The 14,965-nt window shown below is 38.0% G+C and overlaps 2 protein-coding genes across 3 annotated transcripts; one reads left to right on the top strand and one right to left on the bottom strand.

The window, feature by feature from the left end:
• The first annotated feature begins 1,178 nt into the window (after positions 1-1,178).
• Positions 1,179-9,873, top strand: acp1 (acid phosphatase 1). 2 transcript variants are annotated; one of them, XM_034143424.1, is made up of 6 exons: positions 1,179-1,262; positions 2,217-2,290; positions 2,643-2,756; positions 6,032-6,093; positions 7,006-7,111; positions 9,563-9,873. In XM_034143424.1, the coding sequence occupies exons 1-6, from the start codon at positions 1,220-1,222 to the stop codon at positions 9,638-9,640; spliced, it is 477 nt and encodes a 158-aa protein (XP_033999315.1). In that variant the 5' UTR covers positions 1,179-1,219; the 3' UTR covers positions 9,641-9,873. The 2 variants fall into 2 exon arrangements, with proteins under 2 accessions (XP_033999315.1, XP_033999316.1); XM_034143425.1 differs by lacking the exon at positions 2,643-2,756 and adding an exon at positions 2,826-2,939.
• A 2,226-nt stretch (positions 9,874-12,099) lies between these two features.
• Positions 12,100-14,133, bottom strand: LOC117493043 (ALK and LTK ligand 2-like). The gene is made up of 5 exons (XM_034143426.1): positions 13,851-14,133; positions 13,428-13,481; positions 13,128-13,208; positions 12,964-13,038; positions 12,100-12,217 (listed from the first exon to the last, which is right to left on the bottom strand). The coding sequence occupies exons 1-4, from the start codon at positions 14,131-14,133 to the stop codon at positions 12,974-12,976; spliced, it is 483 nt and encodes a 160-aa protein (XP_033999317.1). The 3' UTR covers positions 12,100-12,217; positions 12,964-12,973.
• Between the last annotated feature and the right edge of the window lie 832 nt (positions 14,134-14,965).

Raw genomic sequence — 14,965 nt, forward strand, 5'->3', positions numbered from 1 at the left:
GCTCGGAGCTAACGGAGATTAGAAGCTGTTTCAACAATAAGGAGAGGGAGAGTCCTCTCCTGTCGGACTGAGAGAGATAACGTCAGCTCAGGGAGGTAAAGGACTCTCTGAGTGATTAGGTTGTAAACTTTAGTCTAGTTATCTCAGTGGGTCTCAAACGGTTTGGTCATCTCTGTAAACAAATATTTCCATCTATGTAATATATAGTTGTATATAAAATAAGTTAAGAAATCCTTCCAATGTGTACTATAGGCCAGTACAAAAATAAAAAACACAGTTTGAAAGGGGAGTGATTAGTCAAATATGCATAAATAAAAAGAAAAAATGCAGACTAGGTAAGATAAAGATAGGAGAGAGGAGTTTATCAATGATTTGTTATTGGTTGTGAGCATATTCTAATGGCATTTTGATTATTGAAATATATACAGTTCTGTTTCATATGAGTGTTGAGAACTGTATCCATAAATCTCTTAATGTTGCCCTCAAAGTGCACCAGATTGATGCATTCAACTTCAATTTAAAGAAACAAATCTTCCCGGGGTGCATGCCCCCGGACCCCCCTAGAGGATGTCAGGTAATCACAAATAAAACAGGTTCACATGGATAGGATACTAGATAAGTGTGCACACTCATTATATACACTACACATTTTTCTTGGATTTGTTAACACTATAGTCCCTAATATATTTGTAGAAAGGCAGGAAATGGAATTAAATTGAGAAAATATTTCATTGCGGAGGACCCCCTGTTTTGTGTCCCCCCCACTTCTCAAACCAAAGTTACACCCTTGATTATTGCACACAAACTGGGATTGACTCATGTAGCAACACAATATTTGTGAGTTTTACAGGCTGGAGACAGCCAGATTCCCGTGTTTCACATCTTCAAAAAATGTCAACCCGGTAGTCTACAAAGGTTATTAGTAAAATACGAGTTCACAAGATACAAAGGAGAACAAATTAACTGTAAATAAATCTAGAAAAAAAAAGAAATGGACCAAAGCTTGACAAAATCTTATAATAAAAGAGCACTTACTTCAATAAGCTCAGTGTCATGAAAGTTGTACCTGTACATTAAGAAAATGTAAAGTGAATATAATATTTTCACAATTTCTATATATAAACTAAACTTAGTTTTAAAAGGTTTTCTAACTATATACGTTTTTGTTCAGGCACTAGTTGGCGGTCACCGGCGGTCTCTCAGGACCCTTCAGATCAACATGGCGACCACCGGATCGAATTCAGCTCTGTTCGTCTGCTTGGGTAAGAGATGGGATTTAACTCCAAATAGGCCAATGTAATCCTCACAGGTGTGACAGTATGAAACAAGCATTGCATTTGACCACTATACCAGTTTAATGTATATTAGTAGTTTATTGTGGTGCAAGATTTACTGAAGAGCGCTAGCTAAAATGGTGCAGCTAACATTAGCTAAATTGTTATTGTGGACTTTAAACTTTTCCCCAAATCCATTTTAGTTTGTGCATTTGGGCACTTGTGGTGTTCAGCAAAGTGCGATGGAAAACCTCTTCGTGCGTTTTGTTAGTTTGTATATTTGCACGAAACTTTGTCGCCATGCAGCGTCCCGGAAGTGACTCTTCAACTGTCAGTTGAAAGTGAAAGCTGCTCGCTTATGACTCTTATCAGGAAAATATTTGTTTGTATTTGTTGTTAATCCTGTCAACATTATAAAGTTACAATTCCAAAAAACAGTCCAAAGTTGCTTTTTTGTTCAGTGATGTAACATTAACGTTTTTTTTGGGGGGCAAAATACGTGGATTTGTTGAAGACGACACGTTCAGAAACTCCAGTTAAATGTTTCCTGATGGTTTGACAATATGAATGAGATGATAAAATGATATCAGCCTATATCGTGTTGACAGGCTAAAATGTATTAAAAAACTAAATTCCAAATGTGAATGTTTCCTTTAGTTAAGCTGTAGAATTTGAAATGTATTTTCTTGACTTGCCTACAGTGCCTTAGATAATGCAATCTGTTTGAGGCTGTGTAATTGTATCATGCTATTTTGTTGTGAAATTTGGTGTATTGTTTAGCTTTGCAGCTTTACTTCTTTATACATATCAAATGTGTGTATGCTACTCTTAGTATACCATAGTATACCATATACCAAGTGTTACATTATAGTGTAAAATAGTTCTTAAACCATTTTAATATTGAAGGGTTAACCCTAACCCTGTGTATTTGGTTTTAAACAGGGAATATTTGCCGATCCCCCATCGCTGAAGCAGTCTTCAGGAAGATGGCAACAGATGCTGGCGTTGTCGATAAGGTAATGTCATAATTCATTATAACGGCCTTCATCACAATATTTCACCTAGTTTTTATACCATGCAATACTCATACATAAAGTACTAATGTGTGATTTGACGGAGTAGGTGAATAGTAAAATAGTTCATTGTTGTCAGAACTAATAATAAATGACAGTAACCCAGCTGCATCCTCTGAAGATCATGAATGAGGGCAAGATTTGTTTCAGAACATTTGTCCTGAATTTCAGCTTTTGAGGGTCTAATCCTCAAAAGTAAATTGCCTTCAATTCTGTATCACCCACTACATGTCTGTAAGTGAAAGTATGAACAATTTTTGCTGTGTTATTGTTCCCCGTGCTCTGCTCTGCCTAGTGGAGGATAGACAGTGCTGCCACCTCCACCTATGAAATAGGAAACCCTCCAGACCACCGCGGTCAGGCCTGCATGAAGAAACATGACGTGCCCATGAAGCATGTGGCCAGGCAGGTACGACCATCCACTTCTATCTCTCTTAGCCGTAGTTAGCGCCCCCTTTTCTGTTCTCTGTTGTTGCAGTGGGTCATAGACAGTGCTGCCACATCTGACTGGAATACAGGCAGCTCTCCGGACGCCCGAGGTCTGGCCTGCCTAAGGAAGCACGGCATTGAGTCAAGCCACAGTGCCCGCCAGGTACAACCAGATATACCGTGGCTCCTCTCAGCTCATTCATGTTTGTTTTTATGAACGTGATGTTAGTAAGATGAGGCCTACTAGGCATCAAGGGTTTGTTGCTCTGTCAATTAGCATCCAATTAGCTTCCTGTAGCTGTCAAGTTTTAATGAATTGCTGCTTTTAGGGGTTTAACCCCCATACGAAGCTACACATTATTGCTTTGTTAAAATAAGCACAGTTTTATCTGAACTGGAACATTTAGAGAAAAGCCAAATAGCATAAGTCTATGTAATAATGATGTGTGTTTGATCTTCTTGTCTTCCTTTGAGATTTTCCAATTTAGTCTGTTTCATTAAAAATTAATTATACCTTTTATAGCTTCCTCATATTTTTAAATAAACGTATTATTATTATTATTAATTTGCCCCTTTTGATTGGTTCAAAATGTGCAGCAGATTTAAATTATACCTCAGATACAGTGACCTCTTGGGATAGCTCGGTGAAATGTACAGGACACAGCAGGTGGTTCAAACATGGGGTTAAGAAGATCACATGACATGTTCCAGACAACACTTGTTTAAACTTTGTCTTAAAATATAAACCGCAGCTAATCCAGTGACAGAGCAACAGCCCTCCACATTTCAGCATTATTTAGTGCTACTTAAACAAATATATCCTTACTGGGATGTCAGGAAGGAAAGTAGCAAAGCTTATTATTAGCTTAACATTTATTTTGCTATTATTGAAATAAAGTATCACTCAATATTTAATTTCTACAGTATATTTTAACGTTCCTCCAATTTATATGCAACCTGGTCAGTTAAAATGTGTGCACTGAGTACTTTACAAGGGTTTCTGATATGATCTGTTACACAGTAATGCTATTATCTTGGAAATATATGTTATGTGTTTTTGATTATGTGTGAAAGTGAACCCGTTTGCCGGGCCTGTCTCTATGTTGCTGTTTTAAATTATGGCACCTGTGTGTGCGAAATGTGATTGCATGTGTTGAAATGTACTGAAACAGGTCTCAAATCACACCAAGATGTTTGCCCATGTAGGGCCTTCAGGCCTTATGGTGTGCTGGCTTATCCTCAGCGCCCTTAAAACCGTTTTATGTTTCCCTGAGAGAACTTGGGGGTTTCACCGTGTGCTTGAGATCTTCCGTCTCGTTGGTTTGTCTCTCTGCAAACCAGTCAGACCCTGGTCTAATCTCCTCAAAGCGGGGAAGGGGAGGCTCACCCCCTGGCTTAAGACCAGTCAAATCCACACAATGAGCTTTTGAAGCTGTTGCTCTTTCCTCTTCAGCACCCTTTTAATTTATATTATTGGCTTCTGCTACCACACTCAAACATTCTTGTATTTGTAACAACTTTTCAGAACTTCTGATGCTGCTCAAATAAAGAGAGATGTTCAAGCCAGCACGATCCAAACATAATCCATAACAAATGGAACATTTAATGCAATGTCAGAAATGGACGACCCAACATTTAGATTTTATAGATATATATAGTTTTAAACTATGACAATCTGGAGACAGCAAAAGGTAGCCCTGTATTCATTTAATTGGTCGGTATATACGTATATGTCCATTTTTTATATCTGGTCTCAACTGAAAATCTATTTAAACATTTGGTACTTTTTATTTATTTGACAAAGTAAGCCTTTTATCACAGCAGACATTTTGCCTTGGCCTATAATTGATAGAGTTTCTTTTACTAGATTTCATGAAAACCGCTCTTTGCATCTTTCAGAATTGACAGTCTTTGAACATGTTGACCCTGCTATGTTCTTCCTGCTCTTATACTTACATTAACAGCTTCCCAGCTTACTCTCAGCCAAACATGTCTGAGATACTCAAAACCAATTTTTTTTAAATAAGGGATTAACACTGAGGGTGTGAGAGAACAAGGTATACATGAGTGGAGAGATCAACAGCTGCTGTAATTATCGCCATCACGGATTACCACCCAATGCTGGTGGGTGTTCAAATGGAAAACAAAGTGAACGGACATTAATGGCTATAATCAGACACAGTGGGATAAACATGGATATCCTAATAAACCTCTCTTTACTACACAGCTCTTACATCAATGACCACAGCAACTGTGTCAAACATCCGGAGCATTGCATGAGTTCCTTCCTTAACAGTTATCTGCCAGACCAGATCGGTCTGGCAGATAATTGTCGTAACTGTGGGAACAGCATTTGCAGTTTAATTCAAAAATTCCTAAGCAGCTTTTTTTGTTAAAAATGCAACAGTAAATGTGTTGGGCATCTGTTTACAGTTCAGCTAAACAAACTCAAGTTATTTTAACAAAGAAATCAGTCAACAATAATCTGATAGCAGATCTCCACACAACAGCAGGTCACAGTGAAGTGTGTTACCTTGCTGAGGTGTTCGAGGGACTGATATGGTTTCATTACTCGCACAATCTGAAAACCATACAGTCAAAATTAGAGTTTTGTATTCACATCTTAATGAACAACTAGTGTCAGAGCTAACCATGGTGACCGCTTCAAAACACTTCCTATGACTGCTTTACTATAAAAGCCAGCCCTGTGTTTGTCCTGTTGACAAACAAAATGTTTCAATTCAGTGTTACCTCCCTAAACTCATTGGGTGTTTCCTTGAGGTCTAATAAACGTGTGGAATACATTTCCTTCCACGAAAAACACTTGCTTTGATCCTGCAGTGCTAGAGGTCAAACACTCTGCAGGAAACCTTTTAGCTCTGATGCATGGCTAAATGGAGTGAACAATAAAGTGTGAGTCTGTTATCAATTAGTTGAACTTGAAAACTGAATTGCTGGAATACTGGCTTGTATCGTTTCCTGTCAATCCTTCGTGTGTGTGTGAAGGCACTTGAAATCCAGATTGCCACCACTAATGAAAACATTGATGTAGCGTGATCTATCCTTCAAAAACTCTGACCATGTATTTGTTTTAACATTCACAGGCTGTGATTTTATGAAAAATACATTTAACCTAATGTCAAATAACCAGTCTGTACTGTTGTGTTGGAAAAAGATTGATTATAACATTGAACCCACTCTGTTCCCACACAGAGCCAGAAGTCATATTTTCTCTGTTTTTGTTTTCACTTCCAGGTGACTAAGGACGACTTCATGAGCTTTGACTACATTCTCTGCATGGATGAGAGCAATTTGAGGTATTTGTATTTCACCCCACAGCAGCAGTGTTTAATATTTCTGTGAATCTGCTTCGCTTTAGGTAAAACAGTAGTCACTGTAAGCACTGGTGTCATTTAGTGTTTAACTAGAGGGTGCCTGGTATAAAAAAGAACATTTGCCTTGAGAGTGGTAAAACTGGCTTGTCCTAAACAAAATCTGGATAGTGATCTGCGCTACTCTTTCACATGGAGGTAAAATGGAGCTATAATTAACGTCTAGGTGAATGCTTTCCCTTTAATGAGCAATATCCTTTCTTAAGCTCTTTCCAGAGGTCAGGGGGAGGGATATTCTTTTGATACTTTGAACGTTTAGGGATCATTTTGAGATCACATGCCTATTGCAGATCTGATCTGTAAGCAGCTTACTGAGTTCTTTGGATGCCTCGTCTTTGCTCTTTGGGCAAGTTTTTCCCCTTTCTCTCTCACATTATGTTTTTTTCCCCACCAATGTTAAGCTGACCAGACTGAGAAAATAAGACCCTATCTGAGACAAAAGGCACTCTGTCCATGTTTAGTTTACTTTTAGCAACACCCCTCTCATTGTCACCTTGAACACGCTAATTAGTTGTTTCCCTTCTTGAGTTTTGATTGTTTTACTTTAGATTAGGATTGGCTTAAACAGATTTGGTTGTTCTGTTTTATTTCTCTAAAACCTTGCCTGATCTTATATAATTTCATAATGTGAGAGAGAAAGTTTATAACATGGATGTCATGAATATGGGGTTGTTATTTTCTGTCCGTTATTGGAAGTAAGGAACATGACAGCTCTGCATATAGGATAACATATGCAGACAAATATTTCTAGTCCATAGAGTCACATGTTAAGACATTTAAGTGTTTCCCTTTAAGTATTTTCGCGTGGATTTTAAAGCTTTTCTCATGTTTTCACAGTGAGTTGAACAGGAAAGCAAAAGCTGTGAAAAACAGCAGTGCAAAGATTGAGCTTCTCGGTTCATATGACCCAGACAAGCAGCTCATCATCAATGACCCGTATTATGTAAGTATTCAAGTAAATTCTCTGGTATAATGAAGATATTTGACATAATGACATTCTGAGCGTTATTATAGCAGCAAACATTTTGAAAAGATCAATTTAAGCTCTTTGTGACACATCATTTAATGTCACCAAGTGAAAAAACGTTTGCCACATCAACACTGAGAAAATGTAAAGCGGGGTTTACTTGATCAAAGCCGGTTCTTACACCGCGATGTCGGATACCTTCAGAAATCACAATTGCATATAGTCGTTCTGAATGGACCTGATATATCTCAAATATGGTGCACATATGAAGATAGTCTCTCTCCTGGTAGACATTCATATTGATGCGCTCATCTTTCAGGTAAAAACTAATAAATAGTTGAGGCATCATGAGAAAGGTAAGCAAGTACAGTTCAGAATCTTTTTTCCATGTCAATTCAGAAAAACGAATTCAAAGCTGGCAGTAAGGTTTTGTTCATGTAGGGTCCCAAACCTCATAGTTAGCAGCTAATCGAAATACACACTTTTCATGGCCTTTAAATCTAAACAAAAAACTTATAGCGATAGTGCATGCTTTATGTAAGCTGTGTCTGGAAATGACACAGACAAATGTAATGTTTCCTTTCTGCGAAAGCTGTGCACCTGTTCCTGACGACAGTTTTGGACAGGACATGTCTTCCTTCAGGTGCATGTGGCAGCTCTGGAGACAATTGAATCTCAGCTGGGAGAAATGGGATCATGTCCAGGCACGTTTCATGAAACAAAACACAGGGGACTGAAACTATGGCAGCACTTTTTCGCTTGCCTTTTCATAAACTATAAGTGTAATACATTATTAAATCCTCTAGCCTATTACACACTAGCATACATCGATTTCATTTGATTTGCTTGGACGTCCCTATCAGAAGCATTTTCTGGTTCAGCTTGGTTTGCATTGTCACGCTCTTTGGTTCACTCTTCTATTTTGTTCCTAACGTAATTTCTCTGCGGTTGAAAATCCTGCCAAATGATTTGGACATGCTGCTTTTATCCTGAGCGTTATGAGAGCGAAAAACAAGAATGGGAGAAGTGGAAGGGGTAAAAGTGAAATAAATTGTTAAGTGATGATATGCTGCCATCACATGTAGCTCTTAAAAACAAAAGTCTTGACTTTGGATGCTCAAACTTTAGATACTTTGAAAACATTTATTAAAGTATTAATTTCCTATGTGGGCTTGTTGAAACATGTGCCGCTTAAGATGTTTGCCAAGTAATTATGAATTTATGCTCAACTGCGGTGCTGTTTTACATTTAGTTGGAACATAAAAGAGTGGTTGGGCCGGGAGGTCGCGGTGAACCACAGTTGATGAGTCTTTTATTTTTTGTGGCAGATTTTGGCTTTGAACAGAACTTTTCTTTGCGTGGCAATTAGCATGAGTGTGTTCTTACAGCTATGTACCGAAGAAGGAATGAATGAAAACCCTTTACACTCAGTGTGGTTCAGATACATGACAGTTGGATTGTACTCCCTTGGAGAGTAACCACATGGCATGACAGTAAAGTGAGTAAAGGGGAGCCAGACATTCACAGTTAATGTGTCAGGGTAAATGAACACAGAGGCTTATTGTAATAGTGTGATTATAATGACAAACTTACAGAATGATTTCTTATAATTGCCATTTTTTTGTTTTCTTACAAGACATTAGTTTCATCCCTTATTACCATTAGAGACTTTAAAATCCCCTGACTACTTTCTTTCTTAACAGAACTTGATTACTTGTTATGCCTGTCACATAATCACCTCCAGATCAGTTTACAGAATCCAAAACATTTTGGCTGTGTCTGTTTTTCTGCAATAATAGTGCCAACATTTTAATCCAGACTGAAATACTTTGACAACCGTTGGATGGATTTGTTTGGAATCTGGTTCAGACTTTCATGTTCCCCAGAGGATGATTTGTAATGGTTTCAGTTTTCTGACTTCTTATTTAGTGCCATCATCAGGTCAACATTTCAATACTTTGGTTTACAACCAAATAATTACAAAACTAATGACATAATGAAAGCCTCAACGGTATATTGTGTTGCTAATAGGCTAACCTATCAGTAATCACAACATAGGAAGTTTGCTATGGTTATAAAAGGGTTTTCCAAAATGTTCTGAAAAAAGCCAACCAATTTGAACCTTAAAAAAATGTATTCAGAGAAAATGTTACTTGCCAAATTTCAAAGCTCACGTTAGGGGTACCGTTGAAAGCTCTGGGATGTGTTTTCTTCATCACTAAAACTATTTGGAATGTGAGCTGAAAATAATTGAATGTTGAGTAAGATACTGACAATTTATCATGTGTTTTATTTCTGTTATGTGTTTTATTATTGGATATCTGTTTCTCAGCTACTAAAAAAATCAAACGGATGAATGTAATGATTCAGCTCAGAACTTGGCTGAAACGCGTTTTAATATATCCATTTTTCCGTTTTATCTATCAGGGGAGTGACGAAGACTTTGAAAAGGTGTATGAACAGTGCGTACGTTGCTGCACAGCATTCCTGAAGATGAACTCCTAACAACATCCGACCTTAAATGACCTGTGCAAAATCAACCAAGTATTCTTCAACTTCGTTACAAAAGCACTAGTCAGTATATTGTAACACTTGTGTGCGTGTCACTGGAAGACCAGTAGGAAACACATTTGTTTCAGTGTTGTAAATGTTATACAAACCACACATTGTGTTTATTTAGGAAGATGCTGCCTAGATGAATTTGTAGAAATGAGGTGAATAAAGGAATAGATAAATCAGTACGACTACCAGAGACTTATTTATACACACAAATCATTAAACTTATCAATTTAAATATGTCTGAAGATATCCTGCTGACGATAATGCATGACTAGACATCTCTGAGGTCAAAGGCCGACACGGGTCAAAGCTAATGTTAGCCTAAATGCTAATCTTCCTGGATATTCTATTAGATGCTGCGTGGTTAGTTTATGTCCTTTGCACAGCTTGTTTGGTGTATGGCTTCTTTTATCTGACCTAATAAGACAAGATTCTTTTTTACAAATATTAGATGTCAAATATATCTGATTAAAAAAAAACCTGACCTGTTCACACTCAATTCCTTTTAACATTCCTCCTTTTAATAGTTACTAATCCAACTGTGCAGAAACCATCACTATTTAAATGGTGATTATAGCATGAGTAAGGACTCTTCAGAGCCAAAACAAATGATCATTAATTGGGATTTATCGACGCTCCTTACACCACAGCAAGGGGCAGCACATCAAGAAGGGATGTTAATCATTAGACAAGAATGGAATTTAGATTTAGGGAGGCTTACTTGTCAAGCAGGGCGTTAACTGGGAAGGGACTTTCATGGAAAGCAGAGGTAAATTGAGTGCATTTGTATGTGGTCCAATCTCATCTGTGCTTTATTTAGTGATGAAATAAAGACCATAAGGCAAAGTAATTCCCTATGTCTCCTGTAGTCCAAATGAATGATGGCTATGAAGTCGACTTAAAGAAAGAAATGGACAACTTTGGACACATGCTTTTAGCCCCTTGCAGAGCGTTAGTTGAGAAGGTCGATACCGGTAATATGCTTAATATAAAATGTACACTCAAAATAAGCGAGTAGCCTGGCTCTGTCTACCAGCTATCCTAAGGCTCAAACATCACATTCAAATTAATACACAAGGCATAATCTACAGAAATTACTATTTGTTTTTTCACATGGGTTTATCTCCCAGATATCACACTGGAAAACATTCATAGACTAGTGTCAGCAATGGTCATACATGTGGGAATTTTTAGGGAAGTCAGTAGAAGGTCTAAGGGTTAAGAAGTAACGAAGACATTGTTTTTTAAAAGTGATATTGACTTAACATGTTGTTTCTCTTTGGTTTAAAAAACAAAAGAACTTGGTGTTTTCCATTTCCATAATAAAAAATAACGGCTAAGGTCTCTGTTGCAGGTCCTAAAGTGTAATCTCAAAACATAGAATACAAATAAAGACAGTTTCATCCGAGTCTATTGGCAAAAAGAAAATGGTTGTGTTGCATTTTGGCTCTTTAAAGTTAAAGGAACCTCTTGTGAGTATTAATGTCTTAATGACCAAAATGTGCTGAACTGCTGTGGGAAGCTCTGCAGATCTGAAGTCGCAGGACTCGCTCCAGTCATGTGTTCATTCAGGGAACATTCCACATGTCAAGACGGGAACATAAGAGAAAGTACTGCACAAAACAAGAAAGACCACTCAAATTTGTACCAATCTTATAATTTATTTAAATATATTTCATTTTATATATATATATATGTATTTAACAGCCATTTGATAAATGCCAGCCACTTTAATTTACGGTAGATAGGTGGATTCCTCTTATGCTTTGCTTTACAGTATATACATATTTATCTTGTTTCATATGGCCAATAGTATGTACAATGAAACCTCGTGACAACTCAAAAATATAAATATAGACTTTACCACGCTCTACCAAGATCCACAGGAGGGCTGCAACTTACAACCACCAATTCCTTTTTTACCATGTCTTGCAAAGACACAGAGAAATGCTCATGCAATTAATAATGTAATCACAAGTGTTTCTCAGTGTGAGCACAAATGGGATAAACTATGCTGATGCCGGGGGTCAGCGAGAGCTTTTTCTCTGCGTAATGAGCAGTGCAGTAGAAGGGATGGGCTCAACCCACAATACTCCTACAGAGCAAATGAAAAAAACAGATCATATGGATTTTGCTCTTTTCTTAAAGAAATGACCAAAATAAAAATAGGTAATCCCTTTTTGTTTTGTTTCAGCAACATCTTTTTGGATGCCAGCAGGGAAATAGGCCCTGTTTTTGTTTTATCTCAGCCACTTCTCCACTCTTCAGTTTCACCATCTTTATCTTGGTGTGGTTTAGTTGGCTGGTTGCCTCCCTCATGGTGGCAGCCGACCATCGGGGCCCAGGCAGAGCGACGGGAGGCAATAATCCACTCCTTAGAAGTGCAGGTCTCCCTGAAGGGCATACTTTCCCTAATGTCAGTTGGGGCTGGTCAGAGAATATTTAGCTTCCCTCTCACTGTCCAAGGAACTTTTTCACCCCACGTTTTCTTTTCTTGTGAAGAACTTGTGTTTTGGTTTCAACCTGCAATGGAGAGGAAGTGAAATGTAACTTGGCAGTACTTAACAAAATATTTGATGTCCAAAGAAATTACAATAAATCAAGAAAACTAGCAGGCTGTACAGCACGCTTATCATTATTGAGATTTTCACACAGTGAGATTCAGCCCTTATTTGCAAAGGATTTAGTCTTAAAGTACTAAAACCTTATTTATTATTAGCTAAATATACTCAAAATCAATCATCTACTCTTACTTTAATACCATTTTAGGACTTTTACTTGTAGCAGCATTTTTTACTTAGTTGCAGTAAAACTAAGTCCAAATTGTCACATATGTTTTGATAATAATGAAGCGGCCAACGTCTATAAATACAAGTACAACACATGTAACCATGTTCTGTTTGAGGAAAGACACTACAGGCAAAAGCATGTTTTTTTTATTGCACTGGTGGTTTATGAGAATATGGGCTAACTTGCTTGATAAACAGCCTTTTTTTCCATTTAGCGGAAATAAATCATCTAAAATGAGCATTTACAGGTTTATTTTCCTAATGTGGATGTAGATGTATCCTGAATTCACCAAGATTAGCATAAACTAATGCTCTTTTGCATAGTTAAACATAATATTTCAGAGAACTTGTAATACAAAACATAAATGTCTAAATGTATATAACCAACTAGGTTCTAAAATGTTTACCAATAGTGTCTCCCTTTAGTTTAAAGCAGAATAACACATTTGTTTATATTAAAGGTGATATATGTTACTGTACCTTGTGTGTGCTACCCCTCTGTGCACTGCGGGCTGCCAGCTAGTCTTGTGAGAAGCCGTGCACATCTTTTGAAGTCTGAGAGAAGAAGATGAAACAGAGAGTATGAGTTGAAGCTGTTGATATTGGACTGACAAAGAGTCTTTCCTCATTTTGTAAGGGCTTACATGCAGGTATCGTGCAGTCTCTGGTGTGGTGGTAGAGTCTGTACACGTGCTTCCTGCACTTTGGACCGAAGTAAAGCGGACCTGAAAAGAAAGACATGCAGCCTGTGAGAACATTTCCAACTCTGGGAACCTGCAGTTACATCTGGTGTACAGCCATTACAGTTTGCAAGACTATCAATCACTCGTCTTGTATTTTTGCCTCAGCCATCCTCCGTCCAATAACATTTATTTCACAAAATGCTGACTTTCTCATACTCCTGACAGGACACTCGAGCACCAGTGACACAAAAGTGGCCTCACCTGTTATATGTTTTAGGAATTTCTCCTTCTTTCTGAAATCTCTGGGGAATACGCCTGTGGAAGGAGAGAAGATAGGAAAGGAAGTGTTAGATTTAAATAGCAAGTATTTCATTAATTGAAGCATATTTTCTAAAGGGTCATCCTTCACATCACCTAAAGTCTAAGTATCTTTTGCATAAATGTAAAACTTGGATATTTAGTAAGAGGCAAACACAAAGAGAAAATCATTGTAAAGCAGTTACTAAATATCTGCATGGCTAAACATATTTGTTGTTATTATCCCTTGTTAGTTAGTTCCATCAGTGTGCAATGACTTTGCAATATGACTAATATTCCAGTAAGCTAGATCCTTCATTAGGCTACAGGCTACAGCATCCCCTTGAATCCACCATAGTCCCGCCCAGGAGACAAGCCGTCACTCACCGACAGTCTGATCCCCTCTGTCTGTTTTCAGCTTGCGTAAATCATTTGGTTGCACCGCAGGGCTCCTCGCTGTTAACGGGGCTGCCGTTTTGGCGCTGTGGCGACCCCGGTTGTCCTCCACGTGTTTCACGATCTCTACCATCCGCCTCCAGTCCTGCTGCGCGTTCCTGCCGCCTGCAGCCGACTCCAGTGCTGCCGAGGGCGCGCTCTCGCTGCTATGGCCGGTCAGCGCGCACATCAGTAGCACCAGTGCCATAGTTACGTGTTTACGCAGACCGCTCATAGCTTCCGTGGAGAGAGAAAAAAGTGAAGTCCTTCTCCAACGCCTGTGGGAAAAAAGTTGAACCGGAGACCTGCAAAAGAGATCAAGCATGAATGGCGAATCAAACCGCTTCTCAATGACCAAGTTACACTTTGGTGTGCTGACTTTGACTGTTAGCCACAAAGCTGTCCAAATGTTTTTCCTACTAGGCCTACATACATCACATTCATTTTGAACTCAGTTGACAAGTAAAACCACATCACGTAGATCACAATTGATGTAATTTGTCATTTTGTAGGCTACTTTAATCCCTAAACTAGCCTTTATAATAAACATCCCACATCGTATTCTATCAAAGTTTTTCGAAATTGTGCTACAATGACTGTTGGTACACTTTTTTTAAACATAGTTTTAAAGGTTATTCTGTAAACTCTATTCTGACCTTAAATCAGTAGAAATATGATGCATGTTTATTAGTAACCTTTACCGTTTGTCTTGGTTACTCTGTTGTTGCTTCACTGTTTTCTTACTTTTTATTTGGGAGTTCCCAGATTTGTTTAGCAAATACAGTTGTTTAGGTTACACAAGATCACATATGAGCAGGACATTAAAACAAACATGTTTATATTTAACCATGAGATGATAGAAATGTAATTACCTTCAGGCCGATAAAGCGTTTTCAAATAGGTTACTGGATGAATACGTTCCGTGTGTCCAACAATTATGAAAATAGAAATAATGAACTGTGCGCAACTTTAGGATCCTGTTCCTGTCCGGTCCGAAGTATGTCCCATTAGAGTCTTCTCTTCTGTATTTAAAAATGGAGCATCAGAAGTCATATGAGTATTCGCTG

Source organism: Trematomus bernacchii, unplaced genomic scaffold (genome assembly GCF_902827165.1).
Source record: "Trematomus bernacchii unplaced genomic scaffold, fTreBer1.1, whole genome shotgun sequence".
NCBI classification, from domain to species: domain Eukaryota; kingdom Metazoa; phylum Chordata; class Actinopteri; order Perciformes; family Nototheniidae; genus Trematomus; species Trematomus bernacchii.

Bases quoted from the DNA above. Each gene is read 5' to 3' on its own strand.
- LOC117493043 (XM_034143426.1), bottom strand. From the start codon at position 14,133: ATGAGCGGTCTGCGTAAACACGTAACTATGGCACTGGTGCTACTGATG. The intron at 13,209-13,427 runs GTGAGGCCACTT...CTTTCTTTTCAG, and splicing joins ATTCCTAAAACATATAACAG to GTCCGCTTTACTTCGGTCCA. The intron at 13,039-13,127 runs GTAAGCCCTTAC...TTCTTCTCTCAG, and splicing joins AGACTGCACGATACCTGCAT to ACTTCAAAAGATGTGCACGG.
- acp1 (XM_034143424.1), top strand. From the start codon at position 1,220: ATGGCGACCACCGGATCGAATTCAGCTCTGTTCGTCTGCTTGG. The intron at 6,094-7,005 runs GTATTTGTATTT...ATGTTTTCACAG, and splicing joins ATGGATGAGAGCAATTTGAG to TGAGTTGAACAGGAAAGCAA. The intron at 7,112-9,562 runs GTAAGTATTCAA...TTTATCTATCAG, and splicing joins TCATCAATGACCCGTATTAT to GGGAGTGACGAAGACTTTGA.